This window comes from Gossypium hirsutum, chromosome A12 (assembly GCF_007990345.1).
Source record: "Gossypium hirsutum isolate 1008001.06 chromosome A12, Gossypium_hirsutum_v2.1, whole genome shotgun sequence".
NCBI classification, from domain to species: domain Eukaryota; kingdom Viridiplantae; phylum Streptophyta; class Magnoliopsida; order Malvales; family Malvaceae; genus Gossypium; species Gossypium hirsutum.
In genome coordinates, this window is record NC_053435.1 from 20,238,583 (window position 1) to 20,261,171 (window position 22,589).

Sequence of the window (22,589 nt, forward strand, 5' to 3'; positions counted from 1 at the left end):
GGCATCACTAAGAATTTTTAGTGCCCATACTGAGTCCTGAAAGTAGCCTTCGGTACATCAACCTCCTTCACTTACAACTAGTAGTATCCTGACCTCAAATCGATCTTAGATAAAATCGTAGCACCTCAGAATTGATCAAATAGGTTATCGATCCTCAACAACAGGTACCTATTTTTCATAGTCAACTTATTCAGCTAACAATAATCAATGCACAGCCTCATAAACCCATCTTTATTTTTCAAAAAAGAACTAGAACTCTCCACAGCGACATGCTCGGCTTTATGAAGCCACGATCTAGTAACTTTTGTATTTGAGCCTTAAGCTCCTTAAGCTTCTTAAGTGCCATGCGATAGAGTGCAATGGACATCGGTATTGTCCCAAGTAGCAACCCAATTCCTAACTCGACCTCACGCTCAAGAGGTAGACCAGGCAACTCCTCAGGAAAGATGTTAGGAAACTTCTTTACCACACGAATATTCTACAATACCGCACTATCCATATTCGCATCCAAGATGTACGTGAGATAGGTGTCACATCCTTTACAGACCAATTTCTCCATTACTAAGGCGAAAATCACAATAGTGAGATAATTCTGACGCTCCCCAACCATGATTATCTCATTTCCAAAAGAATTCCTCAAAGTAACTTGTTTAGTTTTGCAATCTAAGATGGCTCGATGCTCACTCAACCAGTCCATTCCCAATATGAGATCAAAATCTCTGAAGGGTAGTTCTATAAGTTCAGTAAGAAATACCTCACCTTGCAGTTGCAATGGACATCGCCTATCGATTTTATTTATATGTGTAGATTGTCCTAAAGGACTAAGTATGGTCACATCGCTAGCAGTTTCCTCTACCAGAATACCCAATTTTTCAGCCATCACGCAAGACACATACGAATATGTAAAGCTATTACCTATCAATGCAAAATAAGGAACAGCGTTAATAGTAAAGGCACCTACTATCGCATTGGCAGCATCATGATCCTCTCGGTGTCTGCCTTGCATCAACTCAGTTAGCACCCTAACCCAGTGCTCACTATCTCTGACCCACATTACCTCCTCTATTTTGCTTCTGAACTCACTGTGGCTACTGACCATCTTTCTTATTCGGTGCATGATTTTAACCTTACCCTTGCATCTGCTCATTTAGTCGAGGACATTCTCGAATCTTATGGTCTAGTGACCCATATTTTAGGCATGCACCCATGCCTCGCCAAAACTCACCTGGATGTCTCTTGCCACAAGTGGCACAATTCTAGATCCTGTCTCCTACTGTGACAAAGTTCTGGTGGGTTCAGTCATCTCTGGCTCGCTTAACTATACGTGGAGCCTATCCACTCAGACCCAAGTCTCTCTTAGCAGGAGCTCTTACTTGCTCCTTTTATTCGCGCTCAATGTGCCTAACCTCTTCACAAATTTTGGTCTTCTCTACCAAAGCTTCGAAGACCCTCTCTTTTAGTGGAGCCACTTGCATCATCAAGTCAGATCTAAGCTCAAATTCAAATCGGGTGTACTTATCTTACTCATCAACCACTATTCCCAGATCATAACGGCTGAGCCTCAGGAACTCCGCCTCGTAATCAACCGCACATACTACGTTGCCTCAGCTAGATAAATTCAAATCTCATGTGTTAGAGTATGCCCAAAGACCAATCATGATATGATTTTAATTACATACATATTTTACCTCATTTGTTAATATAAGGCATAGCCTTTATTATTTTAGTTTATTTCCTATGTATATAAATAAACTGTTTTATAATAATGTTCTAAGAATGATATGATTATTCTTAAAAAGTCTTTAGTCAATTATTATTGTGGGCTTTAACAACAATAATGCATTAAGACTAACATGTACTTGATTGATGACAAAGTGTTGTCATTGACTTGAGATGTCAAAATCAATACATGAGTATGTGTGTTAGAGAACAATATATTAGACTGACCCACTATGAGTATACTTCTTAGATTATTATTTAGTAGTCACAACATTACTCATAGTTATTACAATGTATACGATCATTAGACTTGAGATCATCATTATCCCAACATCATAAGTCGTATATTTTGATACAGTCAAACATCCACCGTAATTGGTTGTTATATAAAGGCTGATGTTGGATATACCAAAATCTATGTAGTGGGATATGGTTGATCAATATAGAATTTGTCCCTCCTAAATAATGAGAGCAATATCCTAGGTCACTTGATTAAGTGAAACTAGAAATGCATGGCCATGCTCGAATAAGTTGGTATGAGATATCATACTTATTTGTTTTTCATAGTCTACTCAGGACATTAAGAAACATTAGATGGACTAACAAGTGTGACTATTCCATGACTTGTGTCCATTCTGGATATAAAGGACAAAAGGATTTAATACATAAAGGTTTAATAACAGAGAGGTTATGTCGGATCATGACTTCTTGTAACTTAGGTAGCAATGATGCATTTCTAGATCCCACTCCTTGTTTGTAACATTAGAATCGTTCTAGTATTACTGCTAACGTTACAAGAACCTACAGGGTCACACCTTTTGGTTTAAATGAATGAAATCCAAACATAGTTGATATTGTGTTTAGCTGTCAACATGAATTAAATTGAGTATAGAATTAATTTATATATCGAATGAATTATATGTACAAGTATGTTGAACACATAATGAAAAATATGGTTAAATTAATATATGAATTTGATTCGTATAAAATTTAACTAAAAAAAGGTAATTTATCGAAATCCTTGTTATAATTATTGTAATTATAATTTAGGATCAAATATTATTATAATTACTGAAATTGTATTTTTTTTGTCAAACATTATTATGATTTGATTCATATCAAAATATTAATTATTCCCAAATTAGGAAATATAGAGTTTTTGAGAAAAACCTAATATAATTGATATAAGGGATGTGTGAGGTCTAGCAGCCGTCAAGCAATTTTTTTCTCTGAAATAGTATTAGAGAGTGCTTACCATTCGTTGTCACACCGGTTGGATTACGTAGAGGCCGAAACATTTTCGTAGCGACTTGGAATTGACATACAATTGTGTAATCTAGTTCAATGATTAAAGGTAATCATTCATCCATTTTTCACCCCAATTCGTTCCTTGCACATGGATCCCTATATGTGATCTCTAGATTTTATTTTTTTACTGCGCCGTAGGGTGTACCGGTGATTTAACATCCTGGCCTCGACATATCTCACTCATACATATTTCTTCCAGAAGGCCTTTAGAAAATAATACTACGTCAAGTGATCGGTTTAGGTGCTCCTCACAATGGACTACCACCAGCAATAGGCCTCGTCATGTAGCAATGACACTGTGACACACTAAACCCGACTAGGACAAACCTGCCCAAATTTGAAGATTACATTAGTCACCTAAGTGACTCTCTGGCTAACTACCACCCAAGACATACCCCAACCTTATAACACCTCGATCTTATCTAAATATTAGTTATTTATTAACGCAAAAGCTAATTATGAGCCAATTTTAAACTTTTCCTAGGTAATTTAACCTAAAGGTATTTTTGTCATTTTACCTCCTACGGTAAAACTAACCCGATTTTAAATCTAAATGTTTACCGACATTCTTTTAGTCAAAATTATGCAAGCCTAAAAATTCCAGCTTAAATTGAGTTCGTTTGTTATGTCCAATTCAAGTTTTACTATTATAGACTAAATTGTAACAAATGCAAACTATCAGGAACTATTCTGAATTACAAATTAAGTGTGTTTTTATCCATTTTTACCCATTACGAGACTAGTCCTAAAATTTTACCAAGTTTCCATATCATCTAAGGCTTTAATTAGATTAATCAATTTTTAGGACTAAATTGTATCTTAAACAAATTAGAATACCAATTTAAAAATATACAAATTTAAACCCATAAAAACTCACACGGCCGTGTCCCCTAGGCTGTGTGTCATTAAATGACTGTGTTCGTGCTACAAAAAACTTGTAGGCAGATCGTACACGCTCGTGTGTGATAGCTCCAGTTTTCACAAATCCATGTCATTCACCCACATGGCTGTGTGCAACCCCTCACACGCCCATGTGGACAAGCACACACCCGCATGAAAACCACTGCACCTATTTTTGTGGAAAAAACTCATTTTAAAACCTGATTTTACATATTTAAATGGCCAATTTAACCCGATTTAACTACGATTAACTAACATCCATATACACACAACTTCAATTGAATTTATTGACATATATTAAGCCTCAATTAAATAGAATTAGACAATTAATTTCATGCACATCAAACATTGAATAAATCAAACAAGTGGCATACCTTAGTCGCTAGTAAACCACTCTATGGAAGCTCCAATTAAACAATCGTTAGTATAAATTTCATGCTTCACACATCGTGTTATCAATCACCATGTTATCAAGCAACAATGCACAGTAAATCATTCAATAATTAAACTCAAACATGCCTCAAAATTATTATAAAACCATCCAAAATAAATGTCCAAAGTCCAATTACAACCATAATCAAACTAATTCACGGGAGTTCCACAATGCCCGATTACAATCTCTAAAATGTGTAATAAAATCTCTACCAAGCCTAAATCTCTTAGAACTCCCTTGGTTGGCTCCTCAGCTCCTTAATCCCGACAATTATCAGCACGAATTGTGAGGGTGTGAGTTTTAAAAAGCTCAGTGAATGTCAATAAAAATGACTAGTAAATTAACATCCAATTCATACTTAATTCACAACCAATCATTCACTAATTGTCAGCCAAACTAATTAAACATGTCAATTAAATTTCCATAAGCATTTTCAATACAAAAAATAAATTATTTATAGCTTTCAATCATCAATTAATATAGTAACAATCACACATAAATATATTGGCATACATTTCTCATGGCTTAATTGGGTGATCATACTTCGGATAAACGGATCTCCAAACTTCCACAAATATCAAATATAGTCCACTGAGTTGAGTGGCCCAAAGTACACGCTCCCTTATAGTGCCTCAAATAACCCATTAAGTGGAGACTCATGGTCAACACTTCTTTATCTACTCCAAACAAATCAATCCACCTAGAGCCATATGCTCACAATGTCACAAATAAAGGTGAGTACCCACAAATCCTATGTCATGCCAACTGTATCTAATGGATCCACCATGCATGTTGCCAATATATTCAATCAAATATAGCATATAAATCAGTCACTATTGTACTCAATTTAATGTGACAAGATGCTTATGTGTAACTTGTAACATAGCCATTTAGCATCCAATTAAATCAAGCAATTCATTTGTCAATTTCCTATATTAAATTACCAATTGTAACACCAAAATATCATGATAAAAAATTTCAGTACACATGCTTTAAGTTATCCTTAAAATTAATTTAATTAAATAGCACAACACTACCCAAAAGCTTACTTACCATTTCTTTCAATACAAATTCAATTTTTGCACATTTAATATCAATATTGCAAAATCAGTCATTCAATCATAATTAATTAATTGAAACCATTGATTAAGCTACTAATTAAATATAATTAAAGGTCAATTTACCAAATCGCCCTTCGAAACACTCACCACACAATTTTATTCTATCACAACAAGTGATCAACTAAGCAATTCCAAGCTTCAATTCCAGTTATCTCAATCCCTTTCAAGGTTCAGAGCTTCACTAGAGGTAAACTAGACATTACCACCTTTCCAATGCTATCCAATGCTATAATAAACACAGTTTTTAATCAACTATACTAATTGAAATTCTCTCACAAAGATACCTTACCGGATTTGTATCAATAAGTTGAAAACTCGATTCCTCACAAAATCAATCTCTTCAACCCTCCTAATCACTTCCAACATCAATACTAGACCAAATACACATATATCAATTTCACATTTAAATCAATTTAACAAAAATCCAGAAAATTGGTTCATAAAGACGATGAAATTCAGATTTCTTCAAATTACCTCACAAATCATCTTTAATCTTGATCAATAAAACCAAAAACCTTTTAATAGATCCATTTTGAGTTGGAAAATTCATTGATTTGTGGATTTCCTCTCAAAATTCAAGATACACCATTAAAGAACCATGTGTTCTTGGAAGAAGATGACATTGATAAAAATCCTTTACTTGACTTTCAATCATGTAAAAATGTTTCTAATCTTCATAAAAACAAGTTTAGAAATAATAATTTCCTTTGATTCGTTCTAAATCCGTTGATTGAAAATCTTGATTTAAGAAGCTTGAGAAATTTCAGAATATTTTTGGCTACTTTCAAGAATAATTTTGGGTGAATTGAGAGAGTATTTTGAGAAGAAAATTGGTTGGATCTATTGTCTGATGATAGATCTTTAAAACTATGCAAAGAAAACAAATTTTAAAGCTCTCTAATTTGATGTAAATGGTGTGAAAAGTAGGCTAGATGTATTGTGTTTAAAACTGAAACAACCACCAGAAATTTAAAAATTGGGAAATTTGCCTAATTTTCACTCCTTTATTTTCCTTACTTTACCATTTAATCCTTTCCTTCCAAAATTCTGAATTTTAAGGTTTATTTGCCAAATAAGCACTCCAAAATTTCCCTTATTTTACAATTAAATATAATTTAATTAATATTTAAATTTAACACAAATTAGCCCCCTAAATTAAATTAAAATTTACTAGAAACTCCATAAATTCCTAGTTTCACACTCGAAACCTGAAAAATACACCTGAAACTACTAGACACAGTTTAACGATATTACAAACACAGTCCTCTTAAGCTTCTATTCAGGGGTACACTCCATATCGTCAAGAATCTGCTCCATAGCCTCTAACCAATACTTAGCTACAATGGGGGTTGTCCCTGCAACGCCTCTAAATAGTTCAACCCTACTTGATCAGAGCCTCTCAGCAATAGTGCCACGATTATTAGCACCAATTTGGGCACCTGCTACTCATTCGCATGCTCTTGCTGGCTCTTTTCAACAGTGGGCGCACGTTATACATTCTTTGTAGCTGGCTCATGGGTTCACACCCGAGACACAGATGAGTCAGTTTGGGTTTTTTGACCTAGCTCTCCACAAGCTATCATTCCTCTCGTTCTAACACCACGAGTACTCATTTTAAGTTTTATATAGGCTGTCAATAAAGATAAGTTTTATCGTTATCACTTGAATATTTCAATTGTATTTTTTGTTTTATCACTTTATACGAGTCTCAATATTTATTATTTTCATGGTCTAAAGTTGTCTCAGTCTAAAGTTTTCTATAGTCTTCTATAGTTTCACAATCTATAGTTTTTACAATTCTATAGTTTTCAAAGTCTAAAATCTCACACCTAACGATCACTTACCTCGGATTGGCTTCGAGAGATCTTGAATTTCTTTATAACAAATCACATGTGGCATGTTTTCCCCGAAATACCCCTTTTTATGATGTTTTGAAAACATTTTTACCCATAGCCCGAGTTTTGAATCGGACTCTGATACCACTAAATGTAACCCCTCAAACCGAGCCTAGACGCTACGACCTAATCTAAGTAATTACATGGGTCGTGGAGATGGCCAAAACGTTTTTATGAGAAAAACTCACTTGTCTTGAAAATATGTCATTTCTAAAACATTGTGTTCCTTTCAATAAAAATTTACTTGTTCTTTTTTTAATTAAAAATATTTGTATGTAACTTAGTTTTTAAATCACAAATTTGCATAGGCTAATAATCACTAAAATGTTTATTGACGTTTAAAAATCACATAAAAACAATTCATGCAGTATTATCCAAAAATATCAAAATAGAATTCCTATGCCACATTTCATAATTTAAAAATAAAGTCCAAAAAGTTTTTAAGATAACCCAAATTAAAGTCCATAATAAAAAAATTCAAAATGAACTCATATAGTTCCTAAAAGTCCCACATTATTTGAAAAAAGAAAAAAACTATGACCAAAAGATCATTAATCCGAGAGCCCCTCTGAAGATCTAATTTCAAGCCTCAATTACGAGAATTACCTGAGACAAATAGATAACATAGGTGAGCTCTAAAAGGCTCAGAGTGAGATCGTCACAAACATATATTTCAACATGTAGCATAACACATCCAAATCATTGTAAATATAACTTTCACAAAATTCACATATCATTAGATTTAATGAACGTAACAAGTTATGCTTTTGTAATAATGCACATTTCAGAGGATTTCCTACCCATCTTCGCTACACCACTAATATCAAGTTCCCCGAAACTCGTGTAACACCCTTTCCACGTCCGATGTCTGGATAAGGTTCGAGGCATTACCGGACTTAAACATAAACATTCATACAAAACCAAGCCATAAAATTTCATTTAATTTAAAACCATTCATACACATGCATATCGTCCCTTATACGGGCCTACAAGGCCTAAAACATACATCGGAGATGATTCAGGACTAAACTAAAAATTTTCAGAAATTTTACAACACTTAAGAAATTTTCCATTTTTAGAGAGTCACACGCCCGAGTGGAGTAAGCCGTGTGGTTACACACACCCGTGTGGCTTGGGACACGCCCGTGTCCTCAGCCCGTGTAACTCTCTGTTTATGACGTCATCATTAATTTAGGGGCACACGGCCAACACACGCCTGTGGGGGCGGACCGTGCGTCACACACAGCCTAGACACACACATGTGGGTCTACCCGTGTGGACGATTGCAAGGTTATTTTCCAAGCCATCTTGTCACCCTTACTTGCACAATTTCATATCACATCACATCGTAGATTATCAAGCATATAAATGCAATTTAAACTAACCACATTCATGCAATAACATGTCATTTACATATGATTAAGCATATGATTATCATAAGCCATCATTTATGGCTATGCATATTCAAATTGAATCACAACTCATTCTAGGCCAACACACTTGGCCCTAATAGTAATGACTAATATAACAAAAGACATAATTCCTATACATGCCATAAACTCGAGTACTTGAATACTTATACCCCAGATGGTAGCTTGATAGTTTGATAGCATCTCCGATGATTCCAACCCGAGCTAGCTAAATAAACCTATAAGAGATAGAAAGGAAGGGGAGTAAGCTTAAAGCTTAGTAAGTTCATATGAAAACAATAAGCAATTTATTTACATGCTTTTTTCAAATTCTTATAACATGCTCTCAAGGTATCACAATCATATTTGCACATTATTCCACTATTTGCTCAAATTCCAGTTAAGTTGTCTACTCAAGTCGTAGTCACCAAATTATTTATATCTTAAGCTACAGAACTCCAAATTAAGTTCCTCAAATTTTATTTGAAACTAGGCTCACATATATAAAATTTTCAGAATTTTTGGTTCAGCCAATTAGTACAGTTTAGTCTTCAAAGTCACCCATGTTCTGCTATTTGACAGTTCTGACCCTTTTTCACTAAAAATTAATTAACTCCTCATACAGGATCCGAATGATGTTCCCATTTATTTCTTTTGAAACTAGACTCGTTAAGGATTCTAATCATATAAATTATAAATCATAATTATTTTTTTACAAGTTTTGATGATTTTCAAAAATCAAAACAGGGGATGCCAAAAACATTCTAACTCTATCTCACAAAAATTCAAATATCTCATAATCTGATATTCTTTTTCTTACACCGTTTTTTCTATGTGAAACTAGGCTCAATAATATTTAAATTCATATTTTATTTGGCCTTAAATTAAATTTCCACAATTTTTGGTGAATTTTCAAAGTTGGACTATAGCTACTTTCCAAAACAATTTTAGTACAAAAATGATGATAACTAAGTTCATCACACCTTTATTTCTTTTAAATTAGAAATCTATACATTTATAAACATATATCATAGTCCACCAAATTAATACAACATCATTTCACAATACGCATGGACTTACCATTCATGGATTTCATATTCAATTGAGTTTCTGTACATACATGTACTCATTCGTAACATAATTCAAGTTTGTTCTCATTAATGGCATACCTCATTGGCACCATCATCAAATCCTTCCTTGAATTACCCGTTGAACACTTGGAATAATAATGGATACACGGAAACTTGCACATAGTGCCATATACGCAGCTAGAACCAACTCATAGCGCGTAACGTATGTAGCTAAAGCTACCACATATTTTGTAATGCCCGCATTTGAGCTACTCACGGGTCTGTACACAAAGTCAGCACTCGGACCCCAAAGCATTATCATGTAATGCCAACTCATTGAGCTACTCATGGGTTTATACACAAAGTCAATACCCTGACTCACATTACGTATATCACTTATCTCATGAACTCAGACACAACTCATGAGTTCAGACCACATTATTTCTCATGACATATCTCGAGTATCCTATACTATTCCTAAGGTTCAAACGGGACTTATTGCCCAACTCAATGTCGTCACACTTTCTCATAATGTCATTTATTCTTCCATCATACATTTCATACTTTCATGATAGTAATAAAACATTTAAATGCACATATTATCAAAGCATTAAAATATGCTACAACATCACATTATTTGCATATGTACTTACTTGTCAGATCTTCATCAAGAATATCCCTGTAATCAATCATACAATTTATATAATAATAACAAAAAAGCATTTAATATTCAATTATAATATTGCATTATTATAATCACACTAACTTACCTTGACACAAAATCGGCAATTGGACATAACCGTCATATTCTTTGATTTCCCTTGTTCTAAGTCTGAATCTTATTTTTCTTGATCTAAAATATCACATTCAGTCTAATTATTAGTCACATTATTCAATGTGATCCAAAAATCATATTTTTGCAAAATTATATTTTTGCCCCTAAACTTTGTCATAATTACACTTTTGCCCCTAGGCTCGTAAAATGAAATGCACTCAATTTCTTTGTACTTCAAGCCTAGATGAACCATTTTCATAACTATAGAAAACTACAATTCTCATTAAAACACATTTTTATACCATTTTTACAACTTTTACAAAATGGACGTTTAGGACGTTTTCACCGAAAATCACTTAGTAAAAGTCATTTATTTAACAAAAAGGATGCATTTTCCATCATCAAGCATCAAAATACACATATATTCATCAATGGAAAATTTTAAAAACTTTAACAGTTTTGAAAACGAAGGTACGAGATAGCTAAATTGAGTTACCATGACTCCAAAAATGTAGAAATAATTAAAAACGGGACAAAAACCTTACCTAGATGAGCCATAGAAGCTTGGTCGAATGTTTGCTCATCCATGGCTACCCATTTTCTTCATAAACTATTGAAGAAGAAAGAAGAAAAGATGATAGCTTTTAAATTTTTGTCTTATTATGCCTTTATTAACTTAATTTCCAATTTGCCCTTTTCTTTTCAAACAAATTTCAAAAATACCAAACAAATATCTTCCACTAACTTATTAATGGGCTAATTATCACATAAGGACTTCTACTAAAAATTCTATAGCTATTTAATACCTCTAGCTTCTAGAACTCAAGTTTTGCACTTTTTCAATTTAGTCATTTTTACTAATTTGAGTACCTGAACATCGAAATTTTCGAATGAGATTTTCACGAAATCATTTCGTGAAACTGTAGGCCATAAAAATATAATAAAAATAATTTTTTCCTAGTCGAACTTGTGGTCCCTAAACCACTGTTCTGACTAGGCCCAAAATCTGGTTGTTACAACTCGTCCATCCGATAACACACCATTTGTGGACAAGCCACCACATAAATACCAATAACTGGTCACATAACACATCGTGGACAAGCCACCACATTATTGCTAATAACAGCCACATAATTGCAGTTAAATTGCCACATAGCTTCCTCCTTTCACATCCCACCCTATGCATATGATATGGCCATTTTAACATATATGTTTCACTTTCCACATTTGTCACATATTCATGCTTGTAACTCATATTTCTCGGTTTTTACACATATGTATGTATCATGCTCATATTTTCACATATAACATAGTTTTCACTTTAGCATGCTTTAATTCACATATTTATATGAAAAAATGGATCTTAACATACACATACATATATAACATGTTTAGATCATCACATATCAATCTAGCCATAAATCACAAAACATAAAGTTGAGATTAACATTATGTACATCACATATCACAAATCATGGATTTTCACAACACTTAATAGTTTAAGACACTTACTTGGATTCCTCTTTGATTAAGTTTTTCAACTCCACTCGAGTACTTAATATACTCACAAATTAATTAAATAAATAACATTTTATTAAAGTAAATAATATTATATTTCAATTAAAACTATAGTTAGATCCCATACCTTAAACCGTAGATCTGATTACCACAATCCTATTAGAGGAGATTTCACTTGGATCTAAACCGGTAGATGAATCAACCGTATCAAACACATATTTTAATTAGATCTATTGGATTTGATTTTTAACACTTAAAGTTTTAATTGTTCGAAATAGCTCTCACCATCACTTACCCTTTAAGACTTGGATTAGTTGTCTTCGTTATCACATTAAGGATCTCTTTGATCGGCGTCATTTGGTCCTTCAAGTTGATACGAAATCACATTAGTGCTTATGTTAAACCAATAATAAAATAACTTAATGATATTATCACCCCATTCGGCCAAACCATGGTATTTTTAAAATGATCAAAGAATTGAGAATGGAATGAGATCAAATTTTGAGTGATATAGAAATAAATTATTGAATAAGTGAAAGAAAAATATGAGTTTTAATCACAAAGGAATTAGCAAAAGAAAGAGGAAGCAAAAAGGAAAATTTTAGTGACTGGCGGCGGCGGCTCGATGGTCTCCGACTATAGAGGAGCGATAGTCTGACGATGCTGAAAAAATATTAAAAGGAAGAGGTTTCAATCACTACAATTGGAAGAAAGGAAAAGAGAGAAAAAGAAGAGAAAATAGGTAAATTAGGAGGAGAAGACGCACGATGGTTCGTGGTAGCTCACAGCTGTGGAAGGCATGAGTGAAAAACGGAAACTTCTATGGCGGTTAAGAGGTCTTCGATGGTGGTGAAAGGCTTGGCTGTGGTGGTTGGAGAATAAAATTTAAAAGGAGGTAGTGGTGGTTCTATTTATATTTGAGAGAAAAATAAGATGAAGAAAATGAAAAACAAGGAGATTATGGTGCAAATGAGGGTGGTGGACAGCAAAAAGGGTGTGTGTAGCTTGGTCAACTATGACCAGGTTTATTGTATCACAATCTTATGGAAAGGAAGGAGGTTTTGGCAAGGGAGATAAACAATAAGTGAAAAAAGGGATGTGTCTCACAACATAAGGGAAATTTGACTTACTAATGGAGGAAAGCAATCCTCCACATATGGAAACAATGGGGGTGGACTACAAGGCTTGAATGCACATGCCAGTTCTGTGCAAAAATTTAATTAAAAAAATGAGAATGTGAGGGTTCAAACTAGGGACTTGTAAGATAGTTAATGAGCTTATTTCCACTAAGCCACAACACTTTCTTGTGTTCATTTTTGCACAAATAATTTAAGACATAGGCAATAGCAGTTTCATTATATCACAATTAATAGAAAAATGGGATGTGACAATGTAGCCCACTACATAATAAGCATTGTATTGGTTTCTGCTAAGTCTCCTTGTCCCTCGAATGGTTGTTTGGTCTCCACTTCCCGTTAAGTGGTTTCCCATTGCCATTATTTTTGTTTCCATTTCTAACCTATCTTTCTTCATCTCCCCTACCATTACCCTTCTCCTTAGGCTTGGAAGACTTTAACTTGTTTTTCAGAACAAGTTCAATTAAGGGCTCCACTACGATCATGACTTTGGTAAGTTCCTTGACTCCTCGAAGTTGCAACTCTGGCTTTGCCCATGACTTCAGCTTATCTATAAAGGCGAAAATGTCTCATTCTCATCTTAATCAAAAATTTGGAACATGAGTTCATTGATCTCCCGCAGTTGCTCCCTAATTGTACCTTGTTGCATAAACCAACACAACTTAGCCCAAGCCTCATCCTCAGTATATTGCTGGTAAAACTACCAATTGAATTCCTTTTGGAACTCATCCCAAGATCCAATTGTGAGTCCACTGTGTTTTTTCATCTATGGACCTATGATGCCACCATAAAGGAAAGACATCAGTGAAATATATAGTAGCAGTATGTACTTTAGTAGCATTGTAACACCCCTAACCCGTATCTATCGTCGGAATAGGATTACAGAGCATTACTGAAAAAACATAACCTAAATCATTCATTTATTCACATTTCAATAAACATAGCATAAACCAATATTATACATGCATATTGTCCCTTATTCGAGCCCTTGAGGCCTTAAAATCACTTTATAAGTGTTTCGGGACTAAAATAGGAACATTTGAAACATTGAAAAAACAGTTAGAAAAATTCAACTGCAGGGGTCATACGGCCGTGTGGCCAGGCCGTGTGATTCACACGGTTGAGACACACGCCAGTGTCTCAAGCCGTGTAACATTCGAAATAGGGACACACGGCCATATCCCAACCCATGTAACTCTCTGACTTGGGTCACACGGCCAAGCGACACACCTGTGTGCCAAGCCATGTGCTAGCTAACTTACTCCCTAATCACTCAACAGCTGACACATGGTCATGTTGCCCAGCCGTGTGTCTCACACAACCAAGTCACACACCCGTATGGCTGGCCGTGTGGACCTAAAATGTACCTTAAACAGCAAGTTTACCATTTCCTACTTGCTTGGGCATTAAGTAACTCAAAAACCAATCATTAAACCTATTCAAAACACAATCAAACATACTCAAAATATGCCAAAATAATCATCTTAGGTGCCTAACCAATGTATCCTCATTTGTACCACAAGTTATAACATCAAAACATATCATCAATGCATCATTCAAATCAAAGTTTTAACTATACCAAAATCAATCAATTTAGCCTAGCTTATAACTACCTAAAACATCAAACTTAAATTCACACACACCTAACAAGACTTGGTTTCAAACAACATGCCAAATTATGGCTCCAAACACAAACATATACTTATATATCAAACCAACATTATACTTATAACTCTATTTACAATCCATTCACAAAATAACTATCAACTAAGACATCCTAGGTACATGCCATCACAAAAGGTAAACATCACCACATTTGAGGTCGGGATCATTGTTGGATGCTGAATTGGCAATCAAAAGAAAAGTACCTAACCTGCGTACAGAAAACAAAACCGTATGCTGAGTAAAACTCAGTGATATTTCTATAATTTGAACATTTAAAGACATAATGATACATGAAGCCCAAATTGAATTATACAATCACATTACTATCAAAACAAGCAATTACAGTTTATCACCATCTCGATTTCATGTATAATACCACATTATTTCATGATTTGCTCAACTTCACAAATATTCTTCCATTAGTTGGTTTAACATATAACTCAATTAATATCACTTGCTATAAAATAGCTTTTCATCATTCATTCAACAATTTATTTTAACAATGGCATAAACCAACTCTGTTCAATCCATGAGTACATTACTCATATATCTCATTTATGATCACAACATTTTCACATTTCATTTTTTAGTCCATTTTTTCATTTCCAATTCACATATTTTGCCATTTTAAACATTAGTTACATAGCTTTATTATTTAATTACCCCAATTAACACGACTTGGACTCGGACAGATACATGGATCCAACCAACACGTCAATTTGGAACCCAGTGCGTCATCGAATAAATCCGAAGTAATAACTACACCCAGCGCTATATAAATTGACACACAGTGTCTCATCGATTAAACCGAAGCAAATTGGCACCTAGTGTTTTATCGACTCATTATGTGGTGTAAAGCGAGCATTTCCTAGAGTAAAAAAGATTGAATTTTCCTTGGGAATTGAGGTCTGTTTTTTCAACTGGGAATTCTTGTAATAAGAAGCAATGTAACTCCTTTATTTCCTTTCTCAAATGCAGTTTGCTTCTAATGTTGATGCATGTAGACATAACTTGAAACTTAGAGAACGAAGGGCATTAAATATGTTATTGTTAGATGGTTTCTTGTTTTTGTAATTTCACTTTGGTTGAATGATCATATGCTCTCGTTTTACATGCCTTTACGCTCTTTAGGTCCTATGTTGATGGGCACACAGGCAGCTCAAGGCACTTCACGTTAGAATTTGATGCATTTGCAAAATGTTATGGTTTTCTTGTAATTCTGCAATTATGAAATTAATCTGCCGACAATGATGACTATGCACTTCCAAATAGTTTCCTTTACTTATATAAGAAACTTTGTAGTGATTTCCTTTTTCTAATATAATGCAATTTCGATTTAATAGGGTGTGCGCTTTCATCGCATTATCCGAGGTTTTATGATACAAGGTGGGGATATATCAGCTGGTGATGGAACTGGGGGAGAATCCATTTATGGCTTGAAATTTGAAGATGAAAATTTCGAGTTAAAACATGAAAGAAAAGGAATGTTATCGATGGCTAATATGGGGCCTAACACCAATGGGTCTCAATTCTTCATTACAACTACTCGATCATCTCATCTCGATGGAAAACATGTGGTTTTTGGGAAGGTTATAAAAGGAATGGGTGTTGTTCGTTCTATCGAGCTTGTTGCTACTGAGGATGGTGATTACCCCACTCAAGAGGTTATAATTGCTGATTGTGGAGAAATTCCCGAGGGGGGAGATGATGGAGTATCCAACTTTTTTAAGGATGGTGATATATATCCTGATTGGCCAGTTGACCTTGACAAAAAACCAGATGAAATTTCTTGGTGGATGAAGGCAGTAGACTCTATCAAAGCTTTTGCAAACGAGCAATACAAGGTATTTGATATATAGTTACAGTTTTTTGCGGTTTAATTTGCTCATTTTTTTCCCATTTCCTAGATTATGCATGGTACATTCTTTCTTATGAATGAGTATGCCTGGTACTCTCTTCAAGTTATGAATGCTTAATGATGTCACATTTTCTACCATACATTTGATTATCAATGTCTTTTGTTCTTTTGTTTGGAATTTGATTTACTGCTACAATGCCGCTCGCTGAATTTTCCTAGTTGTTCCCTCTTACAGAAACAAGACTATAAGATTGCTCTTAGAAAATATTGGAAGGCTTTACGTTACTTGGATGTCTGCTGGGACTTGGAGGGAATTGATCAAGGTGCATCCATCGTGATATTATTGCCATGAATTCTCTAGTTTTTTCGCTGACTTTTTTCCTTCCTTTCTAATTTGTCATCACACAGCAAAGAGCTCGTATTTGCGGAAGACCAAGTCTCAGATATTTACAAACAGTTCTGTAAGATTTTAATGTCCTTGAAAATTGAATATATTTGATCACTGATCATATGTTGAGGCATCTAGCATGCAACAACTTTCCAATCTTCTTTCTTATTTTTTAGGTTCTCATTCATTTAATATGCTCTGTAATGGTTTGAAAGCATGTTATGATAGGGAGTTCCTCTATGTTAGCATATGTTATCACATTATATTCCTTTTTAGGTTATTGATGTTTGTTTCTTTTCATATAATTGTTGTCTGTTTAGGCCTGCAAGTTGAAACTAGGCGATCTAAAAGGAGCATTGTTGGATGCAGACTTTGCAATTCGTGATGGAGAAGATAATGTGAAAGCTTTCTTTCGTCAAGGCCAGGTTAGTGCTTACTATTTGTATGATATCCAAAGCCAAGTTTATTGATTCCTTGACACTGCTTCTTTTACTTAGTAGTGTTTGTGATTTAATTCGTAGCCATGATTTTCTTGGATGACTAGTGTTGGAGCTTTTCAAGCATAACTATTTCATAGTTTCTTATTTTGCTAATTGGTTTGAGGGAGGACCCATGCATGTTTGTAATTTACTTGGTAGTGTTTGTAATTTAGTTCGTAGCCATGATTTTCTTGGATGACTAGTTTTGGAGCTTTTCAAGCATAACTATTTCATAGTTTCTTATTTTGGTAATTGGTTTGAGGGAGGACCCATGCATGATTATAATGATGTAAACCACATGCCCTCTATTTTCAGTGAATGCACATTGTTCAAACTATTACATGGTTAACTGCACTTTTACCGGGGATTCTTTTTACTTAATTGCTTTTGTTTTTAACTGATCTCAGGCAAATATGGCACTTAATGACATCGATTCTGCAGTTGAGAGCTTTAAAAAGGCATTGGACTTGGAACCTAATGATGGTCAGTACAATCTTGTCTCAAGTGAATAGCTGCGAAACCTCTTCCATGCTCTCTCCCTCCATCTTCTATTACTTTCCTCCCCCTTTACTGGTTTGAGGTTCGGAAGGGCTTGTTAGGTTTTCATTTTTTATTAATGAAATGTCATTGCTGTGTCACCTGGTAAAATTGCATATGATCATACCTTGAGTATGATATTTGATGTTAAATCATCATTTCCTTTACTTCATTTTTTGCGATCATTCGTATTACTGCTTCATCAAAATCATGTAGAATTTGGGGATTACTTATTCTATCTCATGTTTCTGGCACTCAGGTGGAATAAAGAAAGAGCTTGCAGCTGCAAGGAAGAAGGTCAATTACAATCATCTATTCTTTCGTGGAAAATGTTAAAATATTTAATGCCTTCCTCCTTGCACTCATTGATTTCACCTGTGAACAAAATTGAATTTGTAAAACTGCTGCAGATTGCTGACAGACGGGACCAGGAGAAAAAGGCGTACTCTAGAATGTTTCAGTAGAACTTTAGTCAACATTATGGTACTGCAACAATCTTTATATTTGCTTTCTGAATATCTAAGTTTCATGTTCTCTAGTAAACCATGTTTTCATGATTTGTAGGCTGACTTTTGTCTTGAAAGATCAGTTTTGGATTTTCTTTTTTCATACCTCATCATGTATCTAGTCTTCGGAGTTCTTTTATTGTCTGGCCAGCATTAGGAGAAATCGGGTTTGAAAATTTTCTGATTCTTGCTATGGACTCACACATACTCGTCTATTCTTTCGATCTTATTGGGTTTGTTCTGTTGTGCAGGCATTTGTTTATGCTAAAACCTTCCAGATTTCTCCTCAGGAAATACTCAAACTTGGGTGCATTTTAAATCAGAACCATCTTTTATTCCTTTTTATTTCTGGTCTAGCAGATCTGACATTTTATTCCGAGCAGGAACTGTATTTTCGTGCACGTCTGTTTGAATTTATGTGAAAATTCTTTTTATGTGCACAAGACAAATTTTCATTTGAGATAAAATCGATACTTTCTTTTTAATTTTCGACACTGGAATCTTCCTGCTTTTAGGCTTGCTCATCCGTTGAGGCTTCCCTTGCTTATTCTGATTGATTTCTTTGGCTCGAGCTTTTGGGAATACGAAGTCTTCATTTAGGACTTCCTCTACTTCTTGCTTAGTCATGTCCTGATCTCCTGCCTCCTCTTGTTTCGTTTCTTCACCTTCAACCATCCTGCGGTCTCCCTTTCTCCTCTGTAATTTGTTGTCTGGATGTGTTTCTTTTGATCTTCTTAAAGCCAAATTTTGTGCCGCTTCTGCGATAGCCTTCTGTTCCACAGCTACAGCAACCCGCCAATTTGCCAACGATGTTTCTTCTTTAGCTCTTCTCTTTAAGGCATAGAAGTCTTCCTGAGTTAGTTGTACTGGGGAATTGTCTGATTCTGGATGATCGGTGTATTGAAGTGCTTTTGCTGCTGATGCTCTGAAAGCATCTGATTCTATTCGCACTGCTCGTAATGTCAGTTGCAACGTGCGAAGAGTCTGTCTCCTTAGCCGCAAGGTTTGTTTTAATTTCAACCTTGTTCTGCGCTCTTCATCCTTGTCTGCCTTCAACTGTTCCAACTCTTCACGTGTTTGTTCCAGATTCCGGTTTGTTTCATTGATGGTCTTTACAGCCTTGAGTTCTTCCTCCCTTTTGGCTCTAATGTCCTTGACAATGGTCTCAAGTTGTGATTCAAGCTCTGAAATCATATTTTTGGAAATAGAATTTTGATTCTGCGCAATCATGAGGTCCGATTTTAGTCTTTCGAGCTCATCAAGGAGGGGTTTGGAATCTAACCATGAATCTGTAGCATTTTCCTTGGCTCTCATCAGCTCTTCCTTTGTTTTCCTCAGTTCTTCCACCTTGGCCTCCAAGGTATTGCTGATTCCTGCATCAGAATCTCTCGGTTTGTCCAAGTCATTCTCTGTTCGTTCACCGTCACCGTCAAACGACTGCATGGCTGTTATCAATGATCAAGGAATTGGAAATTCTCTTAAACCTTGGTATTATAAATTCAGGTACGGGTGAAGATTTTATTTTATTGGCAATGCTGTCGTTTTATTCATCATTTGAAAGTCCGAGAAATGCCTTGGTTTTTACGGGATTGTTTTTCTGGTTGTCTTTTGTGTTGGTTTTACATGGATGGATACGGCAGAAGGGTTAGATTCTTGTAAGACTTGTATGATAATTGTCAACTCTGTTTGTCGTTTCCTTCGTGTTGGTCGTTAAGCATAAACACAATATAAGAATGAGACTTATATGTCCGACATAAATATATTTTCTTTTTCTTTTTGTAAGAAAACATAAATTTTATTTCAACAAAAAGCAGTAAATGCATTTATCAAATGAGATTGTTTTTGAAAATAAAGGAATTGAAGATGTGAAACGAGTCTCAAAATTTTATTTTTATTAATATTTGTTTATTTATTTTGATAAACGAATATATATAAATAATAACCAAAGTATATTGCTCGTCACACGTTATGTTCATTTACAACCGTACATTTAGGAGTTATGTTCATTTACAACCGTACATTTAGGAGTGAGCAAAATTCGATTCAAGTTGAAAAATTAAATTTTTTTTTTTTGAATTTTGAGTTAAACAAATCGAGTTATTCGAGTCAATTCGAATTTTTTTCGAAGTTTTGAGTTTGAATCAAGTTTAGTTTTCGAATTCGAATAACTTGAATAATTTAAATATTCAAATAAATTGAATATCAAACTATGATAATTTTTATTGTTACTCTAATCTTCTAAACCTTTTTAGTTTTCTCCCAAAATACTCCCTTTTTACATTTCTATCATAACTTTTGCCCCTCCCATCTCTCCCCCTTTTATCCCAAAACCATCCCCCTTGTGCATTTTCTCTTTAAACTTTTACTTCTCACATTTTACCCCAAATAAAAAATTAAAACCATTCAAAAAAAATTTCTTAAAACCTAAATAATAATAATTTTATTTATATATAATATTTATATTATTAAATTAAATTTCGCATTTTGTACTATTTATATTATTGAATTGTTTTATCATATTAAATCTTTATAAATTTTTGCTAAAATTGAATTATTGATGATGCCATAAAATATTTGTGTTAAAATTTTATGTTGGTATCAATTTCATATTTTATCTTTAAAATATTTTTATTAAAAAATTACATTTTTTACATTTAATATATTTTTTAATTTCAAAATACTTAGTTACAAGAATAAGAAGATAATTGAAGCAACTAAGCAAGCGAAGAAGTTGACACGTATATAAAAGATTAATAAATAAATTATAAGGGGATTAAAGTTAATAACATATTTGATTATGGTGGGTGACAATGATTACAATGGCTTAAAATATTTTTTTAATTTAACTCGAACAAATATATTTAATTTAATTCGAATTTCATCTCACTCGACTTTATTCGAGGAAATTTCAAATTGAGTTAGGATGATAAAATATGATTCATCAACTCGATTAATTCGAAATTTTTTCATTCGTTTCAATTCGATTCGATCGAATGCTCAACCTTACGTACATTTATACAGCTAGTCATCTTAATCGAATAGGCTATTTGAATTCAAGTTTCATAGATAAAATAAACATCTTAATCTTGTGCCAAAGTGTTCATGCAATGAATGAGGTTCATCTAAGTCATGCCTATGCATGGTAGTAACACCATGAATAGTTGCCCAAGTTTAATTCGATTTAAAAAATATAGGTATTAAATTTTATCCATGCTTGGTCGTCTTTATAAATGGCTAACTTAAGTTCATTTGAGTTCACTCATATTCATTTTTATTTTTTTAAAAGGAATTAAATAACATTTAGCCCTTAAACTTGGTAATTTTCTCACTTTGTCTTTAAACTCTTTTTTGTCCATGTTAGCTCTGGAACTTAGCCAAATTTTATCCCTGAACATAGATTCCACTAAGGTATAGTGATATGCCATCATGAGATTAATTCATATCATTATTCAACTCTTTTTCTTAAGTAAGATTTTTATTTTTTTTAACCTAATAGTTTTAGATTTTTCTTTTTTTTGTATTTCCTTTAATATAAAAAATTTAAAATTTTCATGTGATCATGTGGCGTAATCTTAGAGCGTCATATCATCACATTAATAAAATTCAAAAGTTGAGAAAAATTGTCAAGTTTAAGGATTAATATATCTTTTTTCTTTTATTAAATTTAAACACACATAACTTTAACATATTTTTTAATACTTACATTATATTTCTAGCATATTTAATTACCATAATATATAAAAATAATATATAATAAACTTGAAAGCGAATCGGGTTAGATTTGGGCTTCAAATAATGAAGTTTAAGGTTAACCCATATTTTAAACAAGCTTATTTTTTTGTTCAAGCTTATTTTTCAATCCTAATATTTTT

The 22,589-nt window shown here is 33.8% G+C and overlaps 2 protein-coding genes across 7 annotated transcripts; one reads left to right on the forward strand and one right to left on the reverse strand.

Moving 5' to 3' along the window:
* Positions 1–238: 238 nt before the first annotated feature.
* LOC107921711 (uncharacterized) lies at positions 239–1,099 on the reverse strand. Its single transcript, XM_016851538.1, has 2 exons — positions 548–1,099; positions 239–478 (listed from the first exon to the last, which is right to left on the reverse strand). The coding sequence occupies exons 1-2, from the start codon at positions 1,097–1,099 to the stop codon at positions 239–241; spliced, it is 792 nt and encodes a 263-aa protein (XP_016707027.1).
* A 15,189-nt stretch (positions 1,100–16,288) lies between these two features.
* Positions 16,289–20,291, forward strand: LOC107933429 (peptidyl-prolyl cis-trans isomerase CYP40). Of its 6 annotated transcripts, none has more exons than XR_005906672.1 (9): positions 16,289–16,793; positions 17,043–17,130; positions 17,216–17,268; positions 17,516–17,620; positions 18,082–18,254; positions 18,471–18,508; positions 18,622–18,694; positions 18,776–18,884; positions 18,969–19,202. XR_005906672.1 is itself a non-coding variant. In XM_041084257.1 (8 exons), exons 1-7 carry the CDS (start codon positions 16,326–16,328, stop codon positions 18,673–18,675), a joined length of 882 nt encoding a protein of 293 aa, XP_040940191.1. In that variant the 5' UTR covers positions 16,289–16,325; the 3' UTR covers positions 18,676–18,694; positions 20,056–20,291. The 6 variants fall into 6 exon arrangements, 2 of the variants coding, with proteins under 2 accessions (XP_040940191.1, XP_016721139.1); XR_001693625.2 differs by having other exon boundaries at positions 18,082–18,157; XR_005906674.1 differs by lacking the exons at positions 18,776–18,884; positions 18,969–19,202 and adding an exon at positions 20,056–20,291.
* The last annotated feature ends 2,298 nt before the right edge of the window (positions 20,292–22,589 follow it).